Raw genomic sequence first — 21,500 nt, 5'->3', positions numbered from 1 at the left:
ACTGTCAAAGACTAAGTGAAGGCAGATGCTTCTACAGTAAATTGCACCGGTAACTATATTCTAGTTCACAATGATCTCAATCCTACATTTTATTATGATTATAACGTATTTATACGAAAATATAGAAGAAATTTTAGTTATCATTATCGTAGGTTTACATTGTGTGTTACAAATACATATTGCCATATTGAGGAAACTAACTCAAATATGCCATATTTTTCTAAATATCGACATCGTTCGTAAAGCTCTCGCTGCAGGTTTTGTGTCACTATCTCTGAGTTGTTAAGGTACTTAATACATGCAAGTATTAGGTATATAATCTTTTAGCATATAACTTTACAAATGCATAAACATCTTAATTTTCCTATAATCTTTGACTTGTGAGAGTGTGGATTGACTCCCACCATCTGTGCCGCGGGTGGCGGACCGCGGGGATCGACACCGGTTACCGGCCGGCTTTCAGCGAGTCTGGCGGCAACATTCGAGACTTCTATAAGATAAAATTATTTACTACGGGTGCTGTGCCCTCGTTTATACAGGACTGGTTAGTGGTTTAAAATCCAAAAGGCAGAGCATAAGTTCGATATTTTATGAAGTTTCGTGATTGAAATTAAGCGACTTAATATTATGAGATTACACATATGAAACGGAGTTAATAGTTAAATTGGTAAGTATTAATAATATATTTGATAATTGAAATAGCTGCAGTATTTTGTGTCATTGCTCTGACAAATGTGTTAATTTAAAAAAAACATAATTTATTGTTGGAAGTCACAGAACTTTACAATTTTAATTATATAAAAATCATTTTGGTAATAATGAACAATACAATAATATGAAATATAACTAATATATTGATTCGTGAGTCGTAACTTTAATGCATTAATTAGGTACTTTGGTTATCGCTTATCTTCCTTACTTAGTATGGAGTATTCAAAGAAGATATAATAAATTATTTTTAATAATCCCAATTATTATATTATTGTTTTTAGTTATCTGTGAGAGATTAAAATTTTAAACTTGGTGTCTATGTCAATGACATCCGTTTTTAAAAATAGTTTTTTAGTAATATGAATTTTGACGGTTGAAATATGGCCGGACCCATTAAAACGATGCGATAAAATGTAAATAGTGTAATAAATTACAGAAACTGTTAAACACTAAGGTTTAATTTTCAATAGGGAATAGGGATGGGTTTTTGTTACCCCAATACGATTTTGTGGATGACAACGAACTATAACAATTGTTCCGTTTTACAAAAGACCCAACCAAACAAAATAGGATACGTGTAATTAATTAAGACTTAACATGCAAAAACCGTTTCAAGAGCTGTCAACATATTTTTTGTGTATATTTAACAACGCTCAAGTCGAGATTATGACTTCAGATATGCATTAGAATGGACCTTAGCTTTATTTGTTATCTAATTAAATGGAAGATACCTACAAATACAGTACTTAGTTTGATTACATAACAATAACATCTATGCAATACTTAAACTAAAAACTAAAACTTAACATTATTTCCATTCCATAATACTTGGATCACGATGTTACATATTTTATAGAATTGATCGAGTCGATCTAGGGATGGTCGATGTTAGAAAAACTTCGATATTGACATTTATGGCATAATCGAAAGCCGATCTATGATGATAACATCGATGATTTTTGCATTAATAATTGACGAAAAAATACAGTGAATTGGTTCGAAGTTTATTAAGAAACCGAACAAATTATAAAAATTCGGATATTAGTAATGTTGATAAAGAAAAACCTTTTTATATACATATTTCTTTTTTAATAAAAGAAAATGAGAAAGTGTGAGAGAGAAAGAGCTTACGATACTACGACTACTTCTACTGCTACTTCAACCTGGGCGCAACGAACGTGTTCAAAACAATACGTGTTCAAAATTTTAATAAATCTGTTTTGTAGATCCGTTCGTAGAAGACATAATTTGTTTCGTTAGTTGCATTGGTCGTGTGGGAGAACGTGAGTTAACATCGATGTTCGATTCAGTTGACATCTAAATATGTTATGATATTTTTGCTTTCAACATCGATGATCATGGAGCATCCCTAAATTTCGATCCGATTAGATCCTGAGAACAATCGGATAGCATCATAACATTTATTTATTATATACTATAATAATATTTTATAATATTATACTATAAGCCATAACTCATAAGTCTTACGCAGATCATAAACTATAAATTTTGACGAATCTGTATTGGTATTTGGTATTATCTATTGATAATTTGATTCTTGAAGTTCTTGAAGTTCAGTACTAAACATTAACTTGCTTAGATTTATCTTCGTAGAAAAAGATGAAGTTCGAAACCGAATATAAAATATTAGTAAAAATAAAAAAATATAAGCAACCGTGTATTAAATAATATGTGTTTCGCTTTGTATATTTGAAGTAAAAATTTGTGAAATTGACACACGTGGGGGTTGTGTAAGTGATCATTTTTGTATTTTATTTTTAATTTAATGATCTAACCACTGTCTATTGCAATATGGTGTGTTCGGTTTAAATTAAACTTTATACACGTCCATATTGTATTTGTATATTGTATTTGTATTGTTGTATTATGTATACAGTAATGCTTATTCCTAGTAAGGCCCATGCCCAACAGACGTTGCTTGTTACATTGTTGGTTGTACTAGTCAATGACGAGCAATGGCCGGCGTGATAATATACTAAATACAAAATTTTGTGGCAGAATTCAAAATGGGTTGCCTAAGAGTTCTACGAATCGGCAAACCCATTCCACGGTTATGGCAGAGAAGATTATTCAGCTCATCTACACCTCCAAATGTGGAAGGAATTCCATACACAAAACTCAGTATCGGGGTACCTAAGGAGATTTGGGAAAATGAAAGAAGGTACAAAATAATGTGATAATTTGAAAATTAAAATGAAAATGAGCCTCTTATTCTGGATTCATTCTTTGCATGGTGGTGTCTGTTTTATTTATAAAATGTCTCTTAATTCAGTGTGCCTCTTGGCAAAGGCGTCCTCCAACAATTTCCACTGTAACCATGATAATTTATTATTTACCAATTTTACAATTGTGTAAGATATTTAAACTGATTTTGACAAATTTAGGTGTAAAATTAAACCATTACATATACATACATATACGTTTTGGGGCTTAATTGTTAGTTTATTGAGGAAAACTTTTGCTTAATTTTGGCCACAACTTTACTAGTTCTCTTGAAGAATAGTTAGCCTCTTTGTCTTATTATATTTACTCTTCTTTGAGTCTAGTCCATAAAACTTGTTCCTGCATAGGATTTGTGACGGGTTGCCTAAACTTGTCTATCTTAAGCAATATACATTGGTTCTTTTCTTAGGCAGTAACAATTATAAAAGTAAAATAATAAAGGGTTTAATATCAATGCCAATTATAAAGAGTAAAAATCTTACTTTTTCACAAGTCTGTCATCTTATATTGTCAAAAAATTCTGTGAACTGAAATGTCAAGATTATTTATTCTCTCTTTTCTTTTATCTTTACCTTTCTTTCAGAGTGGCAATTGTACCAGCTGTAGTTAATAAATTAGTAAAAAAAGGTTTTAATGTAAATATAGAAGAAAATGCTGGTGTCTTAGCTAATTTTCCTAATAAAACGTATGAAGAAGCAGGAGCCAAGATAACAAATTTGAAAAATGCATATCAGTCAGGTATGTAAATGAAGAATATAAATGATTATATAGGTTCTGTAAAAAGGTTGATATTGCTTAGCTAAAAGGCATTTTAAACATAAACCAATTAAACAAACCATCCATTCTACAATCTGTTACAAGTATATAATGATTATTTTAATTTTCAATACTAAATTATGTTTATCAAATTTAAATTTAATAAAATATAATGTTACTTATACTGTAATATTATTTACAACTAAAGATGATGTTATAAAAACATCATTATAAGTACAAAAAAATAGAACCAAAAAGAAAGGTTTCAATCCATATCTTAGTGTGCTAAAGAGCTATTATAAATATGATTTGATGGTGATTCTCAGAAAAAACTGATGTTTTCTGAATAAGGAAAATTTTTTTTTTACTTAATTCTTTCACATTTTATTTTGTAGATATTGTGCTTAAAGTTCGTCCAGTTGCAACAAATGAAATCCAAAATATCAAATATCAAGGAACGCTTATATCATTTCTATACCCCGCCCAAAACCAAGAGTTGATAAAGGAATTATCAGCCAAGAAAATTAACGCATTTGGTAAGTAAATTTTAGTTTAGTCTAAACAGCAAATAGAGATAGAGATAGCTCTCATTGATGTTAATGTTATGCAATGAAAATTTTATTAATTTGCCTCTTCAGAAGTTTACATAATACAGATATTGTCTATCTTTGTAAAAGGCAGTTGTCTATAATACTATAGAGTGTGGTCCACCAGTATTCCATAGCAAACAAATATAATTCAAGATTTTAACATGTGTGCTAAACAAAGAGCTCTTTTTCTATGAATTTGCCATGACTCATTAGGTTTTAGGATAAAAAGTGATATACATTAAAAAAATCATTTTTGTGCTATTCATTCTATTTTGTATGCCTATGGGCAAAGGGCTCATCCATTATCCTCCTACTTTACTTATTTATTTATTTTGTACTCCTACAGCTAACATAAATTATATATAATAGCAAACAAATACACTGAGAATATAGCCACAGATGGAATACATGATACATTATATAACAAAAAGATTTATGATAGGGAACAAACAAACAAAGTATTTAATACAATTAACTAACTGTGATTAAATTTAATTAATTAAGCCTAAATTGGTTGTTATAGTATAACAATTTCGTCCAGGTCTTATTTTCCAGCCATTTTCATGATTTCATCGGCGCACTTTTTTAAGTGCCTACCTTGTTTCTTTTATGGCCTCTTGGTTCCCATCTTGCTTCTGCCCCTCTTAGGGTATGTCCACCTCATTTCAATTTAAATTATGTTTTATATGTACCGTCAGCAAACTGTTTTCTCTTAATTGTTGCTTATCTTGTTCTTCTTTTCTTATACTTCTTTCCATGGCTCTCAGGGTTATGCCGAATCTTTCACAATTTGCTTGGGTAAGTGCCCATGTTTTGCAGCCGTATGTGAGAATTGGTAGAATTCTTTTAGTATCAATTATTAAATATAAAGCATGCTGTTTGCCTGTTATTTATTTATTTAGTAATCTAACAGCTTCCTTAATACATATAATTATACACAATACTAATACATTACAGATTACATAGATTAGCAAGCACATTAAAAGAAAGATACATTTATAAAACTAAACTTAAACAAACTAAAAATAACGTTAAACTATCTATGATTAGTTCACAATTAGTGTTGATAATGTCAAGAAATATAACAGTTGAGAGTTTTACTGTTCAGTAGGCCAATTCGAACACTGGAACTACTCTTTATATAACTATATTTATCCTAAGACAATTTTTAGTAAGTATAATGTATTCTCTCAACATTGTGCCTTTAGTATTATATTTTAGTGTAAATTGCAGCAAATTAATTTGTTATTATTATTGTCTTTTATACATAACTTTTACATATTTAAAGAAAATACTTTTTTACCGGATTGAAGGTTTATATTATGAATATAACTTTTTTCTACTGTTGTGATACTTTTTGACATTCAACACCTTTTGTCTTCAGTCACCGTGACCACGCACGCTGTAAGGCACGCGAAACGTCGGTTAAATTTAAATTTATGTTAATTTAAGTTTATAATAATACATAGCTTCAATCCGGTAAAAAAGTGTTTTCTTTAAATGTTATTATTACTTACCAGCCATGGACTGCATACCCCGTATCAGTCGAGCTCAAGTATTCGATGCGCTCAGTTCGATGGCGAATGTGGCCGGTTACAGGGCTGTCATAGAGGCTGCGGCACACTTCCCAAGATTCTTCTCAGGTATGTTGATAGGTTTTCATAAATATAAGTCCTAAATGACATCAAATACTTGTCAAGTCTGATCACCATAAATGCTTTATCAAAATCAAAATTCTTTTATTCAATTTACATGCGACTTAGGGCATGCTTATGAATGTCAAAAACGTTTACAAAATTCGCGAAAGAGCAAAACTACGCCATCCGTTCGCAAAACTACCAGGAGGCCTTGTTCTGAGAAGAACGGGCAAGAAACTCACCAAGTTTTACCCTCCCTCTACATAAAAATGATTAAAAGGAAAATGTCATTAACCACAACATCATTTGAGTAACATAAGCAAAAAATAAAATAAAAATCTGTTCTGTGATTTACCACATTCACCATTACATAAGTACATACTCACCACATTTCCAAGATAACAAAACAAAATATAACAAAATATGATAAAACCGTTACCTAAGCTGGAATATCTTAAAATCAAAGTGGATCATCGCTGTATGGAAGGTTTTCGATAAATTTTTGGACAAAGTAACGAAATTTAACACATGTACTTGTAACCTCATAAGTCAAAATGCTTAAAATTTAAATTTAAAGTGATCCTTTAAGATGGCTTTTGTATATTGCATTTTCTGAACTTTTATGAAATCGAGACCGTTCGTGCTGCAATTTCTGAAGACGTCCAGGCGTCAATGTCGTTATCTTATTCTGTTAGTTGCGAATAAAGCTCTTCCGCATTATGGGTACTGTGCTCCACCAAAATTATGCCATGCTGGTCAGTGTTACCAGATACTCCGATAATTGAGATGAAGGCGTTACTTAATTTTTTAAATTTCAACTTCCTAGGTCAAATGACAGCAGCTGGAAGGGTTCCACCATGTAGAGTGTTGGTAGTGGGTGGTGGAGTTGCAGGTTTAGCAGCAGCTGCCCAAGCGAGGTGTATGGGCGCAGCTGTTAGGGCTTTCGATACACGTCCAGCTGTTAGGGAACAGATAGAGAGTCTTGGTGCACAGTTTATCACTATGGACGTTAAGGTAAGCATTACTTTATTGAAGTTTTTCTTTTGGCGCGAGAGTGAGAGTGAATTTTTACGATGCGCGCGCACCGTGACACAAAATTAACAGAATGAAGTTGGGTCTAGGTGGTACGGAAATCGATAACTATGTTCAAGATGTATTCGAGTATTTTTATATTTGGAACACGTGTTTCGTAACAGTACAATTAATAGTCCAGGATCCATCGCCCATTTTTGCACTTAATTACTATCAAGCTAATTTTCGTTATTTTTTTTGTTAAATCTCAATTATATCTCTAAATTATTCGAAAATTTATTTGTCAATCTACAATATCTATGGTTTGATCAAAGAGTCCCCTCTTTCCGACATGTATCGATAACGAGGTCATCATAAATGATTACTAACCAGCTGATTTTTTTTTTACTTAGTTAATATACATGTAATTTAACAGACATATTGTCCTACAAATTGCGCGGTACGTTATCCTGGTCCTACGCTCAAAAGTAGTAGTACAGATCCTTGATGTAAAAATAATAGTCCAAAAATGGGCGATGGATCCTGGACTATAAACAGTGTGAATAAATAAATATTATTTTGGTGTTTCTAAATCAGTGTCATATACGACGGTGATAGTATTTACTAATAATTTATTTAAATAAAGTCTTTTTGGTTATTGAACATTTCTCGTTAATCACTACTGCATTTTAGTTATTTTTTTTCCATACGCCAAAGAAGTATAACTTCTTACGCGTGTACTTTTTTAAAATATATGATTGTTTTATTATATTTATCCACAGAGCTCGATAGTAAAATCGCGACGGTATTTAAAAGATTTAAAAAAATATGAAACTTTATTAGTAATACGAGTGTTATTTTAAACGGTAGTCGATATTAGTTACTTAACAATATTATATTCTTACAGCTAAAAATCCTTACATGATAAAATAACAAAACTAAGCATTTGTTGTAGTATTTGTATTAACGCTTATGGTGCCTTCTGGGTATATGCGTGACAATGTTACTAGATATACCCTCCTTTAAACAGATACTAAGGGTCTGTTTCACAATGTCCGGATAAGTTCCAAATAAGCTATTTATTACTTATTGGTAGGATAAACAGTATTTTTGCGTTCCACGACTGTCAGATAGCGCTATTCGTCACGAAACGCGAAGTATGTTATTCGGGACTTTTATCTTTCGAATAATTTATGTGTTGCATAGCTATTTGGTACTTTATCCATGCATTGTGAAACAGGCCCTAAATAGTATAATTTATAATCTAGATATGAGAAGTAATGTGAATTTGTAATGTGAAACAAAAACTTGAGAAAAAAATCGCGTTTGCCATTTTCTATGTCACATGTCTATAAAGTTAGCCGGGGCGGGAGACGATAAAAAAACTAGAGATAGAATTATATGAATTAAAATGTTACTGGCTGTCGAATATAAACGCGCGCTTCAAAAAAAAAATTAGTGAAGACGTGCGATACGCAGCTTATACGACTTGTGTAACACTAAAACTACTTTTTCTTCAAAATAAAAGCCTCAATAGATGATCATGTACCAGTGTATGTATTTGTATATCTATATTCACATTATTACATACTGCACCAGACGTTATGCGACAGAATTTTCATCTAAACTTCTAGCATGTAACTACTAAACGGATACATCAACCAATAGCCTCAAATAATAGTTTTCTTTCTCGATTTCCCTTTCTCTCTGTGGTGTCTATGTGGAATCGGTCTCAATCGCTCTCCCTTTTCTTCGACAAAAACGCTGCACATCTTCGTGACGCTAATATTATTATTATTGCGTTACATACATAAAATTTGTACCCTCTTGCGCCTTAGTGAAACTCATTTCAAAAACTTTATTGGCATACTTTTATCAATATTTGGACATGTCTATCTCTGACGGTCAAAAATGGATTGAGATAGTTTATTGGGTTTGGGCGTTTATGAATTTAACAACGCTCTGTGACGTTGAATAAAAAAATAATCTCTAATTTTAATGCGCGTTTAAATGTTACTGCTATGACCTACTGGGGTCATTCGGGCAACGAACTAATTTATTTATAGTAATGATAACGGAATTTATTGGGATTATAGTATGTTTAAATTAAAATGATGAAATCAGTTACTTATTAAAATACTGTTTTGTGATCATTGTCTTAATAGACAAGTAGGTGCCTTCAGCACAGAAATGACGATTTTTGGTTTGGGTCCATTTAAGTATTAAAAAAAACAATCAGTGGCGCTACAACCTCTTTAGGTCTTGGCCTCAGATTTTTGAATCTGTCTCATGATCATTTTTAAATCTAATGGTGCTCCCACATTGCCGTTATAAAATGTTTGTAAACATTTTATAACACCAAAACATTTACTAACAAATGTTAACAATTGTTGCACTTTGTTAGAAACTGTTACATGTTATAAGTGCTCCTACATTGATGGAAAATGTTTAAACATTTTATAACATCTAGTATTGGCTCGCAGTTTGGTTTCGCCTTCTGAGGGCTGAGGACGTCTACACGAAAATGGAAGAAGATTTGCTCATTGGAATAGCTTTTATTTTTTGTTTAAAAAAGAAGAAAAAGCGCTCTTATTGGATGCGCCAAACGCTAAAAGCTAGAGGAAAATATAGTGCCACAGACTATCTCAAGGATTTAGGTATTGATGGTTGCTTAAAAGATTTTATAAGAATGAACAGTTCCGAATTTGAATATCTACAAAATTTAATTGGGGCAAAAATAGGCAAACGAGACACTACATTTAGAAAATCTGTAAGTGTGACGGAAAGACTTGCGGTAACGTTAAGATTTTTGGCAACTGGTAGCAGTTATAAAAGTCTTGGAAATGTGTTCAAGTTGTCAGACCAAGTGATATCTATTATCGTACCAGAAGTGTGCGAGGCTCTCAATGAGGTTTTAAAGGAATACATACAGGTAAGTCAAACAACATTTTTAATTATTTTTTTATTTACTTTTAATATGATCTAATCTAATCATACTTTAGGTAGGTACCTATCTTACCTTACTAATAATTTTTTTAATACTTAACAAACCAAACATGTATTTTTTAATTTTTGATTGATTCCAACAAATCGTTTAATGATTGGGTCGAATCTTGGCTTGATTCCGATAAATTAGACGGACTCTGTGTTCTTGCGCTGGTACGAGTATGTGTCCTGGAGTTATCCGAAAAACTGGTTTCAAATGAAGCCGAGGGACTCGGTGCGGTGTAGTATCCTCTCGAGCTACAGTCAGCATTATTTTCCGAAAAAGTGGATAGATTTGGTTCAGAGTTGTATCCCCAGGAACTACTAGCGGTTGGGTCTGTAAAGGTTTTTGGAAAATCATATTGTCCCATTGTCGCATTGTACAAAATATTGTTAATGTGATGTTGAGCAGTATTCTTAGCATGACTGTTTTTTATTTGTTTCAGTTTCATCGAGACATACTCTCCAAATGCGTCATTTTCATCCCTGCTTTTTCTAGATTCGTACATTCTTTGTAAAATATTTACAGCTTCTTGTTGTGTTGGATCTTGTTCTACTTCAGGCCGTCTTCTTTTCCGAAATGGTTTTGGGGTGGCGAAAGGCGTGCCCGTAGTTTCATCAGTGACAGTATTTCCTGTTTCGTTCAAACTGAGAGTGTTTTCTGAAGCAATTCTGTTTTCTTCGTTACCCTGAAAGAATAGAACTAAACGATAATTTCAAGTTATAGGCGCGTCAAATTAGCTAAAATTGTAAAAAAATCTATAACCGCGATTTTCTTTTTCTATTACTTAACAACCCTTAACTGAAATCATATTTTTTTATAGTGTATTCTATTAATATTTCATACTTAATAAAAATATCCAATAAAATTTGTTAGAATAACGAGTTATAAATTTATTTTTCGCGCCTATTTCTTAATCTTCTATTTTTGTTCCAGATACCAACAACACCTCAAGAGTGGCTACACGTGGCAAATTCATTTGAAGAAAAATGGAATTTCCCAAATTGCTTAGGAAGTATCGATGGAAAGCACGTAGCCATACAAAAGCCAATTGATAGCGGCAGTGAATATTACAACTATAAAGGATTTTACAGCGTTGTACTTTTAGCGATAGTGGACGCAGAATACAACTTTCTGTACGTGAATATTGGCTGCCAAGGACGCATAAGTGATGGCGGAGTTTTCGCAAACACAAAATTTCGAAATAAAATTAACGACAATAGTTTAAAAATACCCAGTGACAGCTCACTACCAGGCAGAAACAAACCTCTTCCTTATGTGTTCGTAACAGATGATGCGTTCCCTTTACAAAAACACTTATTAAAACCTTTTCCAGGACCACAGGATAGCAATTCTAAGGAAAGAATCTTCAGTTATAGACTGAGTCGTGCGAGGAGAACAGTAGAGAACGCATTTGGGATTTTGTCAGCCAGATTTAGAGTTTTACGAACTACAATATTATTAGATCCAGAAAAAACTACTACTTTAATTATGACATGCGTGCTACTGCATAATTTTATAAGAAAAACTGAATCGAGCATGATTTACGCTCCATCTCAATACTATGATGGAGATGACATAGTAACTGGTACACGTATCGATGGACAATGGAGATTAGAACAGCAGCAATTAACACCACTTGAAGCATGTGAATCCCTGACAGATGATGGGAAAGAAATAAGAAAAGAATTCGCAGAATATTTTTCAAATGAAGGGTTTTTGGACTGGGCATCTAAATATTATTAAAAGACGTTAAAATAAAACTCACCTGCAACCCTCCATCGACAGTTAAACTTGGAATATTTTTGCCTTTAAGGAACATGAGTTTTTTAAATGCAAACCATTTACTTGACTCATTAGCTCCTGCACCAGATTTATTAGATTTACATTCTCGGTTAAATTGACCTACGAGTGATCGAATCTTTTTTTCAATTACTTTTTTATCCATATTAAATTCACTGGCAATTTCCATCCAAGCATCGTGTTTTTTATTTCGGTCTTTGTAGCTCTCTGACATCGTGTTCCATAGTACTTCTCTTGCTTGAAACATTTCAATCAGTTTGTAAACATCATCGTTATTCCAATTACCGGACATATTTTATTGCTTGGCGCACGCGCAACCACTAATACACACGCACAGCGATGCACGCTGACACAAAGGAACTGACAAGCGAGACACCACGCGCAGCGACCTGCGTACTCTAACCCCCACCGCACCGCACCGCCTATCCCGCCATCACCCTTATAAAATGTTTACAAACAAAAGATAACACATGTTTTATTTTGTTATAATTTGTTTTGTTATAAAATGTTTACTAACATTACTAAACATTTTCTAACATGAAAATTTATTTGTGATTAAATGTTTGCTAACAAATGTTTACTAACGTTATTAAACATTTTCTAACGGCAATGTGGGAGCACCATAATAGGCAGTGCCTGAAACATATCGTCGACTTTTTGGGTCTAAGACATGTCGGTTTCCTCACGATGTTTTCCTTCACCGTTCGAGCAAGTGTTAAATGCGTACATAGAAAGAAAGTCCATTGGTGCACAGCCTGGGATTGAACCTACGACCTCAGGTATGAGAGTCGCACGCTTAAGCCACTAGGCAAACATTTCTCTATTCAAGTATTATAGGGGGAGGAATCTTTGATTTTCTTATTTCGTGATTACGTCGACAGTAATTATTATTTTTTTAAATTATATTTTATATTATATATTTTATTCCTACAAAGAATTAATATGTTTATGTACTATTTCTTTTTGATAGCTTTGGTTACTTTTTCTGGCAAGAGGAAGGGGGGGCGGAGATAAATGAACCGAACAAAATCGCGCGACAATGCCTCGCGAGACTAATATCAAGACTTAATTCTACACGTGAATAGTAATGGATACGTATGATAACTGATACGTTACCACAGACAACTCATAATAGTTGCAATAGAAATTACAACAATGTTTTTAGTTTAGATTAGAACAATATACCCTATATTGTTCTAATCCCGGATCATATACTAAAAACATTGTTGTAATTTCTATTGCAACTATTATGAGTTGTCTGTGGTTCTAACATCTGTTATTTAGATGAAACAATTTTTATAAGCTGATTTCAATATCATGAACTTATATAAACAACCTCTGCCATCATAAGCCTTAATTAAATTAAATTTAATAACAACTAATTTATTTTTAATTTTTACTTTCTCATGTTAGTTACATGTAGTAAATTACGCCGTTTATTATTGTACTTAGATTTTTTTAATTAACATGTGAGGGAAATAAGCTATATTTATTTACCTTTTCTCACCTGGCTGCAGGTAAGTATAGCAATCATAGAGATGGGTGCCTACTACAGTGAGGTATAAAATATAAAATATTGACGGTCTTAGACTATTATAATGGCGTTTGTTTAATCAAGCTAAAAAGACTGTTTTGAAAGGCCTCTTTGTCGGATCTTCCGCTGACTTCGCATCCGGAAAACTATCATGTCTTTGTTGATCTGCCGATGGGTTAAGTAGGGCACTGTGCCTTGTTGTGCATTTGCTTTTCGTCGGGTGCCGTAGCTGACTCTACCTAGGTGGTCCTAGTAGAACTTTATTCCACTCTCTGCAGTGCTGATTGGCAAGTCCATGCTGTGTATAAAGGGTCATGCATGGCTTGGGTCGAAAGCGAGAAGTCTGGACAGATAGACTCTTCTGGCCACCACAAGCATTGTCCAAAGAAGATCCTTTGGATCCTTTGTTAGCGTTCTAAAGAAAGACGGTGCCCTCGTCTAAAAATTAAGAAATTCGTTATTTTCGATGTCCAGGAAATCCTGAGCCTTCAACACAACATTTAAAGGCATCTAACTTCTCATTTAGAATCCTCGCACATTTTATATAGTGCAGTATAAAATAATAAGGCACAAGTGACTCAAGCAATATTTTTATTAGTTTTTATCGATGTATTGCGATCTTTAAAAATGTGCGCAGTCATCTATATTCCGGTGCTTCTAAATGCCATCTAGGTGCCTTGCATGTGAGGCGCTCTAAGCGACGACGACTCATTTGTTAAATCTTAACTCTTGCTATCTCCGTTCAGTTGCCTGCCTTTCAGTCTTCTATGGATTACTCCATGGAAGTACACCTGATTACTACACGCACAAATCAACTTGGTACCTGCGTAGAATGTGCTTCCCCTCCCACCACACCGCCTACCGCTCTCGCCCTCGACGCGATCAGTAAATTAAATACTACGTTGTTATTTTATTAAAAAATAAACTAAAATTATATCTGTTTTATTAACCAATGGATATAGAACTGTTACCAAAAAATATACCTACATTAACCCTCATTGATAAAAGTTGTTATTATAAATAATCAATAGATACCTACTATCGCTAGTGTGTTAAAGATTACTTGAATGCTTAATGCAGCTAGTATATCACTATGACGTCATTACAGTCAGGTGCCAGTTAACTTTGCGTGTAGTATATCATCCCCTTTCAAGCAACGATCATCTAGAAGCACCCAGGAGTTAATGCTTCATTTCCATTCCCCAGGTACCGCACAACACGATTTGGATATTCGTTTCCAGTTCTTTGCCTTCCTTCCATCTCCCAATATGCCGCATCTCATTTAATATCAGCTTGAATTGTGGCCAAACGTCTTACCAGTTGTCTAAGAAAACATTTATTTATTATTGATTTATTTATTTATTTAGTACTCCTACAGCTAACATAAATTATATATAATTACAAACAAATACACTGAGAGTATAGCCAAAGATGAAATACATGATACATTTTGCAACAAAAAGGGAACAAACAAACAAAAAGTATTTAATACATTTGACTAATTGTGATTTAACTTAGCCTAAATTGGTTGTGATGTGTGATGGTGTAAAAGTGTGGGTATGTACGTGGTGTACATGTGTGTATGTGGGGTGTGCTCATGATGTGTGTGATTTTGCGCTGTGGATATTCTTAATACATTTTTTAACCACATTCCGCGATAACCTAAACAAGTCAAGGCCTAAATAGTGGTCATTGTATGTCCGGGCAGCGCGATACAAAACTGAGTTATATGTTAATATACCTTCGTGATTAACGTTCATATATTGTCTAGTATTTGTATAGACATATAGACATTTGCATCTAAAAGCTGTTTAAATAATAATCCGAGTGACGTTTGTTAAGTGAATGAGAAATGTGTAACATAGATATTGGCGACGATATAAACAATGATTTAATGACGGATTTATATCTTAATATATATAAATAACGTGTCACGTTGATTGTCTATGGACTCCTAAACTATCGAACCGATATCAATCACATGCACACCATGTGCAGTTCGATCTAACTTAAAATATAGGTTTACATCTCAATTTATACCCGCAATATTTATAGCAAACTGGCGACCCGCCCTGGCTTCGCACGGGTGCAATGCTGATACTAAATACACTACAGAAAATCTGTGAACGTTGTATATAAAAATGTGGGTTATCCATAAGAGATAGACATATACCATCACGGACTTTTCTGTAGACCTTTTCAATGTGTACAATACTTAGTACATTATTTTGATAAAACTCGTAGGGTTCAGCCTGCGTTTGCAATGTAAGCGGAAAAAATGTAATTATTTACGACAGAACATTAGAAACCTCAAAAATAACAGTACTTCTCTCTCTATTTAATGGATGTTATTATACATATAAACCTTCTTGAATCACTCTATCTATTAAAAAAAAACCGCATCAAAATCCGTTTTGTAGTTTCAAAGATTTAAGTATACAAAGGGACATAGGGACAGAGAAAGGGACTTTGTTTTATACTATGTAGTGATATTTGTTTATTATTTGATACAATTCTAACAGATGGCGCTGTGTTAAAAGTACAAGCGTTTCACATAATCTACCTTTCACATAAGTTCTCCTACCATTTCCCTTGGATAGTTTACTATTTTGTAATATAACAAAAAGCTTAGCCACAGCAACGCTTGGCCGAGTCTGCTAGTAGTACATATATTTTATTACAGCAATATTTAATAAAATTAAAGTTGATTTGAATCCTAGAGTTCGTTTTCCTCGTAGGTTGATATAGATAAGATTTCAGAATATAAGTTTATGGTACATTAAGTATACTGTTTATATGAAAGCCCTATTTTTGCTTCTTTGAGTTATCCCTGGATTTCCTACGAAGTGGAGAGGATAGGAGTGTGAAAGTAGAGGTGCTGAATATATTCAAGTATTGGTAAAATAATGTCAACAATACGGTGAAGTGGGGTAACTCTCTCTGCCCCATATAGGCTGAAGAGTGGTGTGTTTTTCCATTGCACTATTGTTGCAACCAAATAAAAAATTATTTTTCCTATCATTTATGTTCAAATAATGGACAAAAATATTTGCGCAAATATTAATTAAGTGCAGCTATCTTATCATGATGTTTTATTATATTTAATCGTTGATTTTTATCCAAAGGTGTTTGTAAATATTGATAAAAATATACAAGGTCAAAGAATTATATATTTGTTTTTTTCTAATAATTCCTTGTCCTAGTTGTACCTTAATTATTGATGTGTCTTATGTTAGTCTATTTGTTGACTACTCGGAAAAAATGTAATTCCTTTTTGGGCAAAGGCATACTCTTCTATAATAAAATCCCTTATGGCTATGTTATCTCTGCCTTTTAATAAATTTAAGAAACGTATTTAAGAAAAGCTGTGTGAAAAGGCTTACTATAAGCGATTATCTAGTTGGTAAAAAGGCCTGGGACTAGTGCTAGGCAGGCTACTTCTAATAAATTTGCTATATCTGTTTTAAATATTGTAGTATAGTTTGATAATTTGCTTTTTTGAGGGTACCGAAAGTTTTTTACGCCGGCTTTTTATCTCGGCCTACACCCTCTGACTTCTTTGCCGATAAGTAGGGTTGCCTACAGGTTTACAGGCCTATAGGTCAAATTTAATGACGTGGAATAAGTGATGCCTGGATCTTATATTCCAAAATAAACATTTTTTTTCTGGGCGTTGCTATCGTTCAGTCGGTGGGTTTAATAATCGGTTTACCAAACCTTACAAGAACATCTTAAAATCCACAATAATGTTTCTTTAATAACTTCCATCTGAAACAGATTTTTTTTTATAGAACAGGGGGCAAACGGGCAGGAGGCTCACCTGATGTTAAGTGATACCGCCGCCCATGGACACTCAATGCCAGAGGGCTCGCGAGTCGAAAATTGAACTTTAATCTTTATTAGAATATGTATCCATCCAGCAATACCAAATTACAGGAAGAAGGTTCTGGTGAAGGTGGTTATGCGAAAGAAATGAGTGAAGAGTTCCTCTTGGCTGAACGTGCTCTGCTCGGCAAAGAGGCGAGGACTTCCGATGTGGTCATAACAACAGCTCTGATACCTGGAAAACCTGCTCCGTTGCTGATTTTAGAGGTATTTTTAATTTAGTAGAAAATATGTAATACATTGTCCATCTCATAAGTGTCTTTGTAATTGTACCAAAGTACAATTTCGCAAAATTTGTCACATGATAAATAACAATAATTACCAACGGTATAATAAAAAATAGAGGTTAATTGTAGAGTTATGAAAATTAAGGGTTGTATATATTTTTATATGTTGTATCATAAAATATAAACTTAAAAAAATTCTGGAGGTGGACGCCTCATATCGTTTAGGGGTATGCAAAATAGGTAGTAGCCGATTTTCAGACCTACTGAATACGCATACTAAATTTCATCATTTAAAGAATCGGTCGTTCCGGTGTTGGTAACTAACATTATGAGAATTTTATATATAAGATATATAGTAGCTATTTACTTCTTTGTCATAGCGATTAAGTCATTCCGTTACTTTTTCAATTTATCTATATTATATATATATATATTTAGATATTTTATTAGTATGTATATAAGCTAATTAACTAAATATTTTCGACGTCCTGGTGGACTGAAAAACTGTGTCCAGTTTGTGTTTCCACCACACCAACTTCTTCTATTTAAGATTATGTATATAATAAATAAATAAAATAAATCTTTATCATCTCTTATTCAATCTTTTACCAGAAGTAACCAATAAACTTTATCTGTGTTTGAGTCGTACATTAATAAAACTCTTTTAGGACGCAGTAAGGGACATGGCCCCGGGTAGTGTTATAGTGGATTTAGCAGCCGAAATGGGGGGGAACGTTGAAACGACAAAAAAGGGGGAGGTGATAAAGGTGCACGATGTCACGCACGTAGGTCTAACGGACATGCCGAGTAGAATGCCTGCGCACGCGTCGACGTTGTACGCGAATAATATCTCTGCGTTTCTATTAAGTTTGGGTGAGTTTTAAAGAACTGTTTAAATTTTTTACCGATTGTTAATTAACAGTTAAAGTTTATACCGATTCGGTTTAAAATTTAATTAATTAATTAATTTAATAATAAGTATTCCAACAGCTACTTAACACATATTATTATACAAAACACAAATACAATACACAAAGCCAAAACAGATTACGCAGATTAAATAAAAAACAGAAAACAAGCATTAAAAGACAAAGTGACATTTAAAAGAAAAACAAAAGAGTAAAATTAAAAACTGCAAAATTAAAAAAAAAGCAACTAATAATACTAAGAATTTATTAATATCTACTACTTAAAAAAAATCGGAGTCTTCCCGCTTCTCCAAGTACTTAACTTTAATTAGTAGTAGTGTTTATTTAAATAAAATCTTTTTGATTAATTTTAATATTTATCGTTAATCACTACTGCGTTTTAGTTTTTTTCCATACGCCAAAGAAGTATAACTTCTAACGCGTGTACATAAATACACACCTATTTTTTTTCATAATAAGGAGTAGCCTTAAAGATTTGTCGAATTTTGGGTCTAAGTCATGTCGTTTTTGTCATTGCTGATATATATATATATATAGGATATGTTTAAGAGGCATCAGATAATAAGGTCTTTAGATAATAATGAATATCTTCAGGTACAAACGACCATTTCAACATCGACCTAGAAGATGAAGTGACCCGTGGGGCGATCGTGTTAAAGGCCGGGGAGTTGCTTTGGCCGCCCCCGCCCACGAAGAGCATGCCGCCCGCCCAAGTTAAGGCCGCCGCTGTGGCCAAGACGGAACCGCCCAATCCCTTCAACGAAACTTTAAAGGATACCTTTTTGTATTCTACTGGTAAGTTTTATTCACGTCAAAATCCAGTATGTTTTTGAAATATTGCAGTCATAAATTCTTAAGGACGTAAATACCGGTTTCAAACGGGTTTTTATGCAATTTTGCAATGAACTTACTAGTAAAATTCAAAGTTTCTCGTTAAAAGTAAATTAATTAATAAAGCCTTTTATAAATTTGAGGAATACTTAAATGATCCTAATCCTTGGGATTGATTTGCTCCAATCTATGGCTTCTGATATATGTGAAGTGTCCTTAAACAAGTACAGTCAAAACCGCTTTCGACGACATCGTTTAAAACAACATACCGGTTATATTGACCAACATCAATGGTCCCGGCTGAATTCATCTGTATTAGGTTCTTAATAAATATGTTATCGGCTATTACGACTATCGGTTATAACGACTAAATATGAATAGTCCCCTGAATGTCGCTATATCAGGTTTTGACTGTACTTCTACACAGAAGAACAGAAAAGAACAAAAATACACTGATAGGTACTTTTTGGAATATAATCCAGTGGCTGAATCTGTGCATCTTTTCCAGGTCTAGCAAGTTTGATCGGTCTTGGAGTGGCATCTCCTAATCCCGCTTTCACCACAATGACAACGACGCTCGCTTTATCAGGTAAATATCTGCTGTATTGAGTCTTCTAAACCCCTTGACATTTAAAAAGATAGTTCATAGTGAATACTTACAACCTTAATTACTAATTTGAATTTATTTATATATATATATATATATATTTTTTTTGAAGTTAAACTTCTTTATCGGCGTTGGAAAAAAATTTACCGTCACATTCTCGGTTACGCGTCACATTTTACCGTTACGCGCCATCTTTTTCTTGTCATTACGGATGCATCAAACATTCGAGAGATTCGAAGCCATTAATAACAAAAATATACAATAACGGTTACAATGATACTAATAATTCCATTACAATTAATGAAATTATAATTCTAATTCTGTAAAAATTAGTTACAAATTAACAAAAATTTATAATATATTTCAGAAATTATATTTAGTTTTTTTTATTTGTAATATAATTATTACTGTCATTGTAAACTTTATTATATATTTTTGTTATTAAGTGCTCTTTTTTTTTAAATTAACCGTAGTAGAGAAAATAAAAGATGGTGCGTAACGGTAAAATGTGACGGTATTTTTTTCCAACGTCAATAAAGTTTCACTTCAAAAAGAAACGTGGTCTAATTCCCCGGGGACCAGCCGGGTTTGGGGAATGCTTCTTTGCATATAAGTTAATCTTATATATATTAGTGATATTTAATTATGTTGGATGTCCTGGTGGACAGAAAAACTGTATCCAGTTTATGTTTCCACCACACCAACTTCTTTTCTATTTAAGTTTATATATAAATAAATAAAATAATTCCAGGTGTAGTCGGATACCATACGGTGTGGGGCGTGGTTCCAGCCCTCCATTCGCCACTTATGTCTGTGACTAACGCCGTGTCAGGAATTACTGCGGTGGGCGGATTATTGCTCATGGGCGGGGGATACGTACCCGAGACGCCGGTTCAGGTAAATACCTGGCGATAATGAGGCGATAAGTTTCCTTGAATTTGAGTTTGGTGTAGACGAGGTATAAATGATAATGATCTGATATATTTAGTGGAACTTTATTATTTATCGTTAGTTGCGCAGGATTCGATTTTTAGGTACTTGTTGGTCTACTATAGTAAATAGAAGAATTTCGTACAATGACCTTTGGGCCTACTGCCAGTGGTTAAAAACATTTTTTTATAAGTACGAATATTAAAAACGGTAGCTTTGATTTTTATTTAGACTAAACGGCTTGATGGATTTATAAAAAGGAAAAGTTATGATTGCGACTAAGATTTGGTAAAAAAAAACAGAAACACTCTTAAAAAAAACATTTAATTTTAGTCAGAGGCATCTATTTCTGATGAACTATCAGATGTTTCGCCAGATACGTTACTACTTATATACTATACTATATGTTATAGTATATATACTACTTATAGTATATATACTACTTATAACAAAACAAACCAAAGTACATGTGCACCACCGCATGTCTTTATGGTTATGACTAAAAGGTTTGCAATCTCTGAATACGGCGGTCACTGCATCTGTGTGAGCGCAACGGCAATATTATGTTTATGCGCGAGCGACAAAGACATAAGATGACGGGTCATTCTACGGAATTCTTCGTGCTCCGCGTCCGTACTATAGCAAGTCTACCAATGGCGCCATAGGGAGCGATCAAGTATGACGCCACGCAATTTTTGGAGATTCTTGACACACCCCCTCCCCCATACAAAATCGCATAATTCCACCCCCGCCCCGCATCGTAATGTCCCCCCCCCCCCAAATAAATTACGTAAAACTTGAACGCTCCCATATCTAGTG

At 33.4% G+C, this 21,500-nt stretch overlaps 3 protein-coding genes across 6 annotated transcripts in view; 2 read left to right on the top strand and 1 right to left on the bottom strand.

The window, feature by feature from the left end:
* Positions 1 to 28: 28 nt before the first annotated feature.
* The window catches only part of LOC111001969 (NAD(P) transhydrogenase, mitochondrial-like), a 32,761-nt gene continuing 11,289 nt past the window's right edge, over positions 29 to 21,500 (top strand). The window contains exons 1-11 of one of the 3 annotated variants that reach the window (XM_045633442.1): positions 29 to 49; positions 2,731 to 2,893; positions 3,539 to 3,693; positions 4,107 to 4,247; positions 5,822 to 5,944; positions 6,765 to 6,952; positions 17,209 to 17,364; positions 18,053 to 18,257; positions 18,908 to 19,108; positions 19,653 to 19,733; positions 20,503 to 20,648. In XM_045633442.1, coding sequence (XP_045489398.1) covers positions 2,739 to 2,893; positions 3,539 to 3,693; positions 4,107 to 4,247; positions 5,822 to 5,944; positions 6,765 to 6,952; positions 17,209 to 17,364; positions 18,053 to 18,257; positions 18,908 to 19,108; positions 19,653 to 19,733; positions 20,503 to 20,648 — 1,551 coding nt within the window. In that variant the 5' untranslated portion in view covers positions 29 to 49; positions 2,731 to 2,738. Of the gene's footprint in view, positions 50 to 401; positions 668 to 2,332; positions 2,463 to 2,730; positions 2,894 to 3,538; positions 3,694 to 4,106; positions 4,248 to 5,821; positions 5,945 to 6,764; positions 6,953 to 17,208; positions 17,365 to 18,052; positions 18,258 to 18,907; positions 19,109 to 19,652; positions 19,734 to 20,502; positions 20,649 to 21,500 lie in introns of those variants that run through there. The other 2 variants (XM_045633439.1, XM_045633441.1) reach the window with 2 other exon arrangements.
* On the top strand, positions 9,260 to 11,912 carry LOC123690253 (putative nuclease HARBI1). 2 transcript variants are annotated; one of them, XM_045633444.1, is made up of 3 exons: positions 9,260 to 9,881; positions 10,872 to 11,071; positions 11,272 to 11,412. In XM_045633444.1, the coding sequence occupies exons 1-3, from the start codon at positions 9,474 to 9,476 to the stop codon at positions 11,282 to 11,284; spliced, it is 621 nt and encodes a 206-aa protein (XP_045489400.1). In that variant the 5' UTR covers positions 9,260 to 9,473; the 3' UTR covers positions 11,285 to 11,412. The 2 variants fall into 2 exon arrangements, with proteins under 2 accessions (XP_045489400.1, XP_045489399.1); XM_045633443.1 differs by having other exon boundaries at positions 10,872 to 11,912.
* LOC123690254 lies at positions 9,987 to 12,165 on the bottom strand. Its single transcript, XM_045633445.1, has 2 exons — positions 11,704 to 12,165; positions 9,987 to 10,623 (listed from the first exon to the last, which is right to left on the bottom strand). Exons 1-2 carry the CDS (start codon positions 12,028 to 12,030, stop codon positions 10,015 to 10,017), a joined length of 936 nt encoding a protein of 311 aa, XP_045489401.1. The 5' UTR covers positions 12,031 to 12,165; the 3' UTR covers positions 9,987 to 10,014.

This window comes from Pieris rapae, chromosome 23 (assembly GCF_905147795.1).
Source record: "Pieris rapae chromosome 23, ilPieRapa1.1, whole genome shotgun sequence".
NCBI classification, from domain to species: domain Eukaryota; kingdom Metazoa; phylum Arthropoda; class Insecta; order Lepidoptera; family Pieridae; genus Pieris; species Pieris rapae.
The sequence above is the reverse complement of the archived record's forward strand: the minus strand, read 5'-3'. Positions and strand labels throughout refer to the sequence as shown.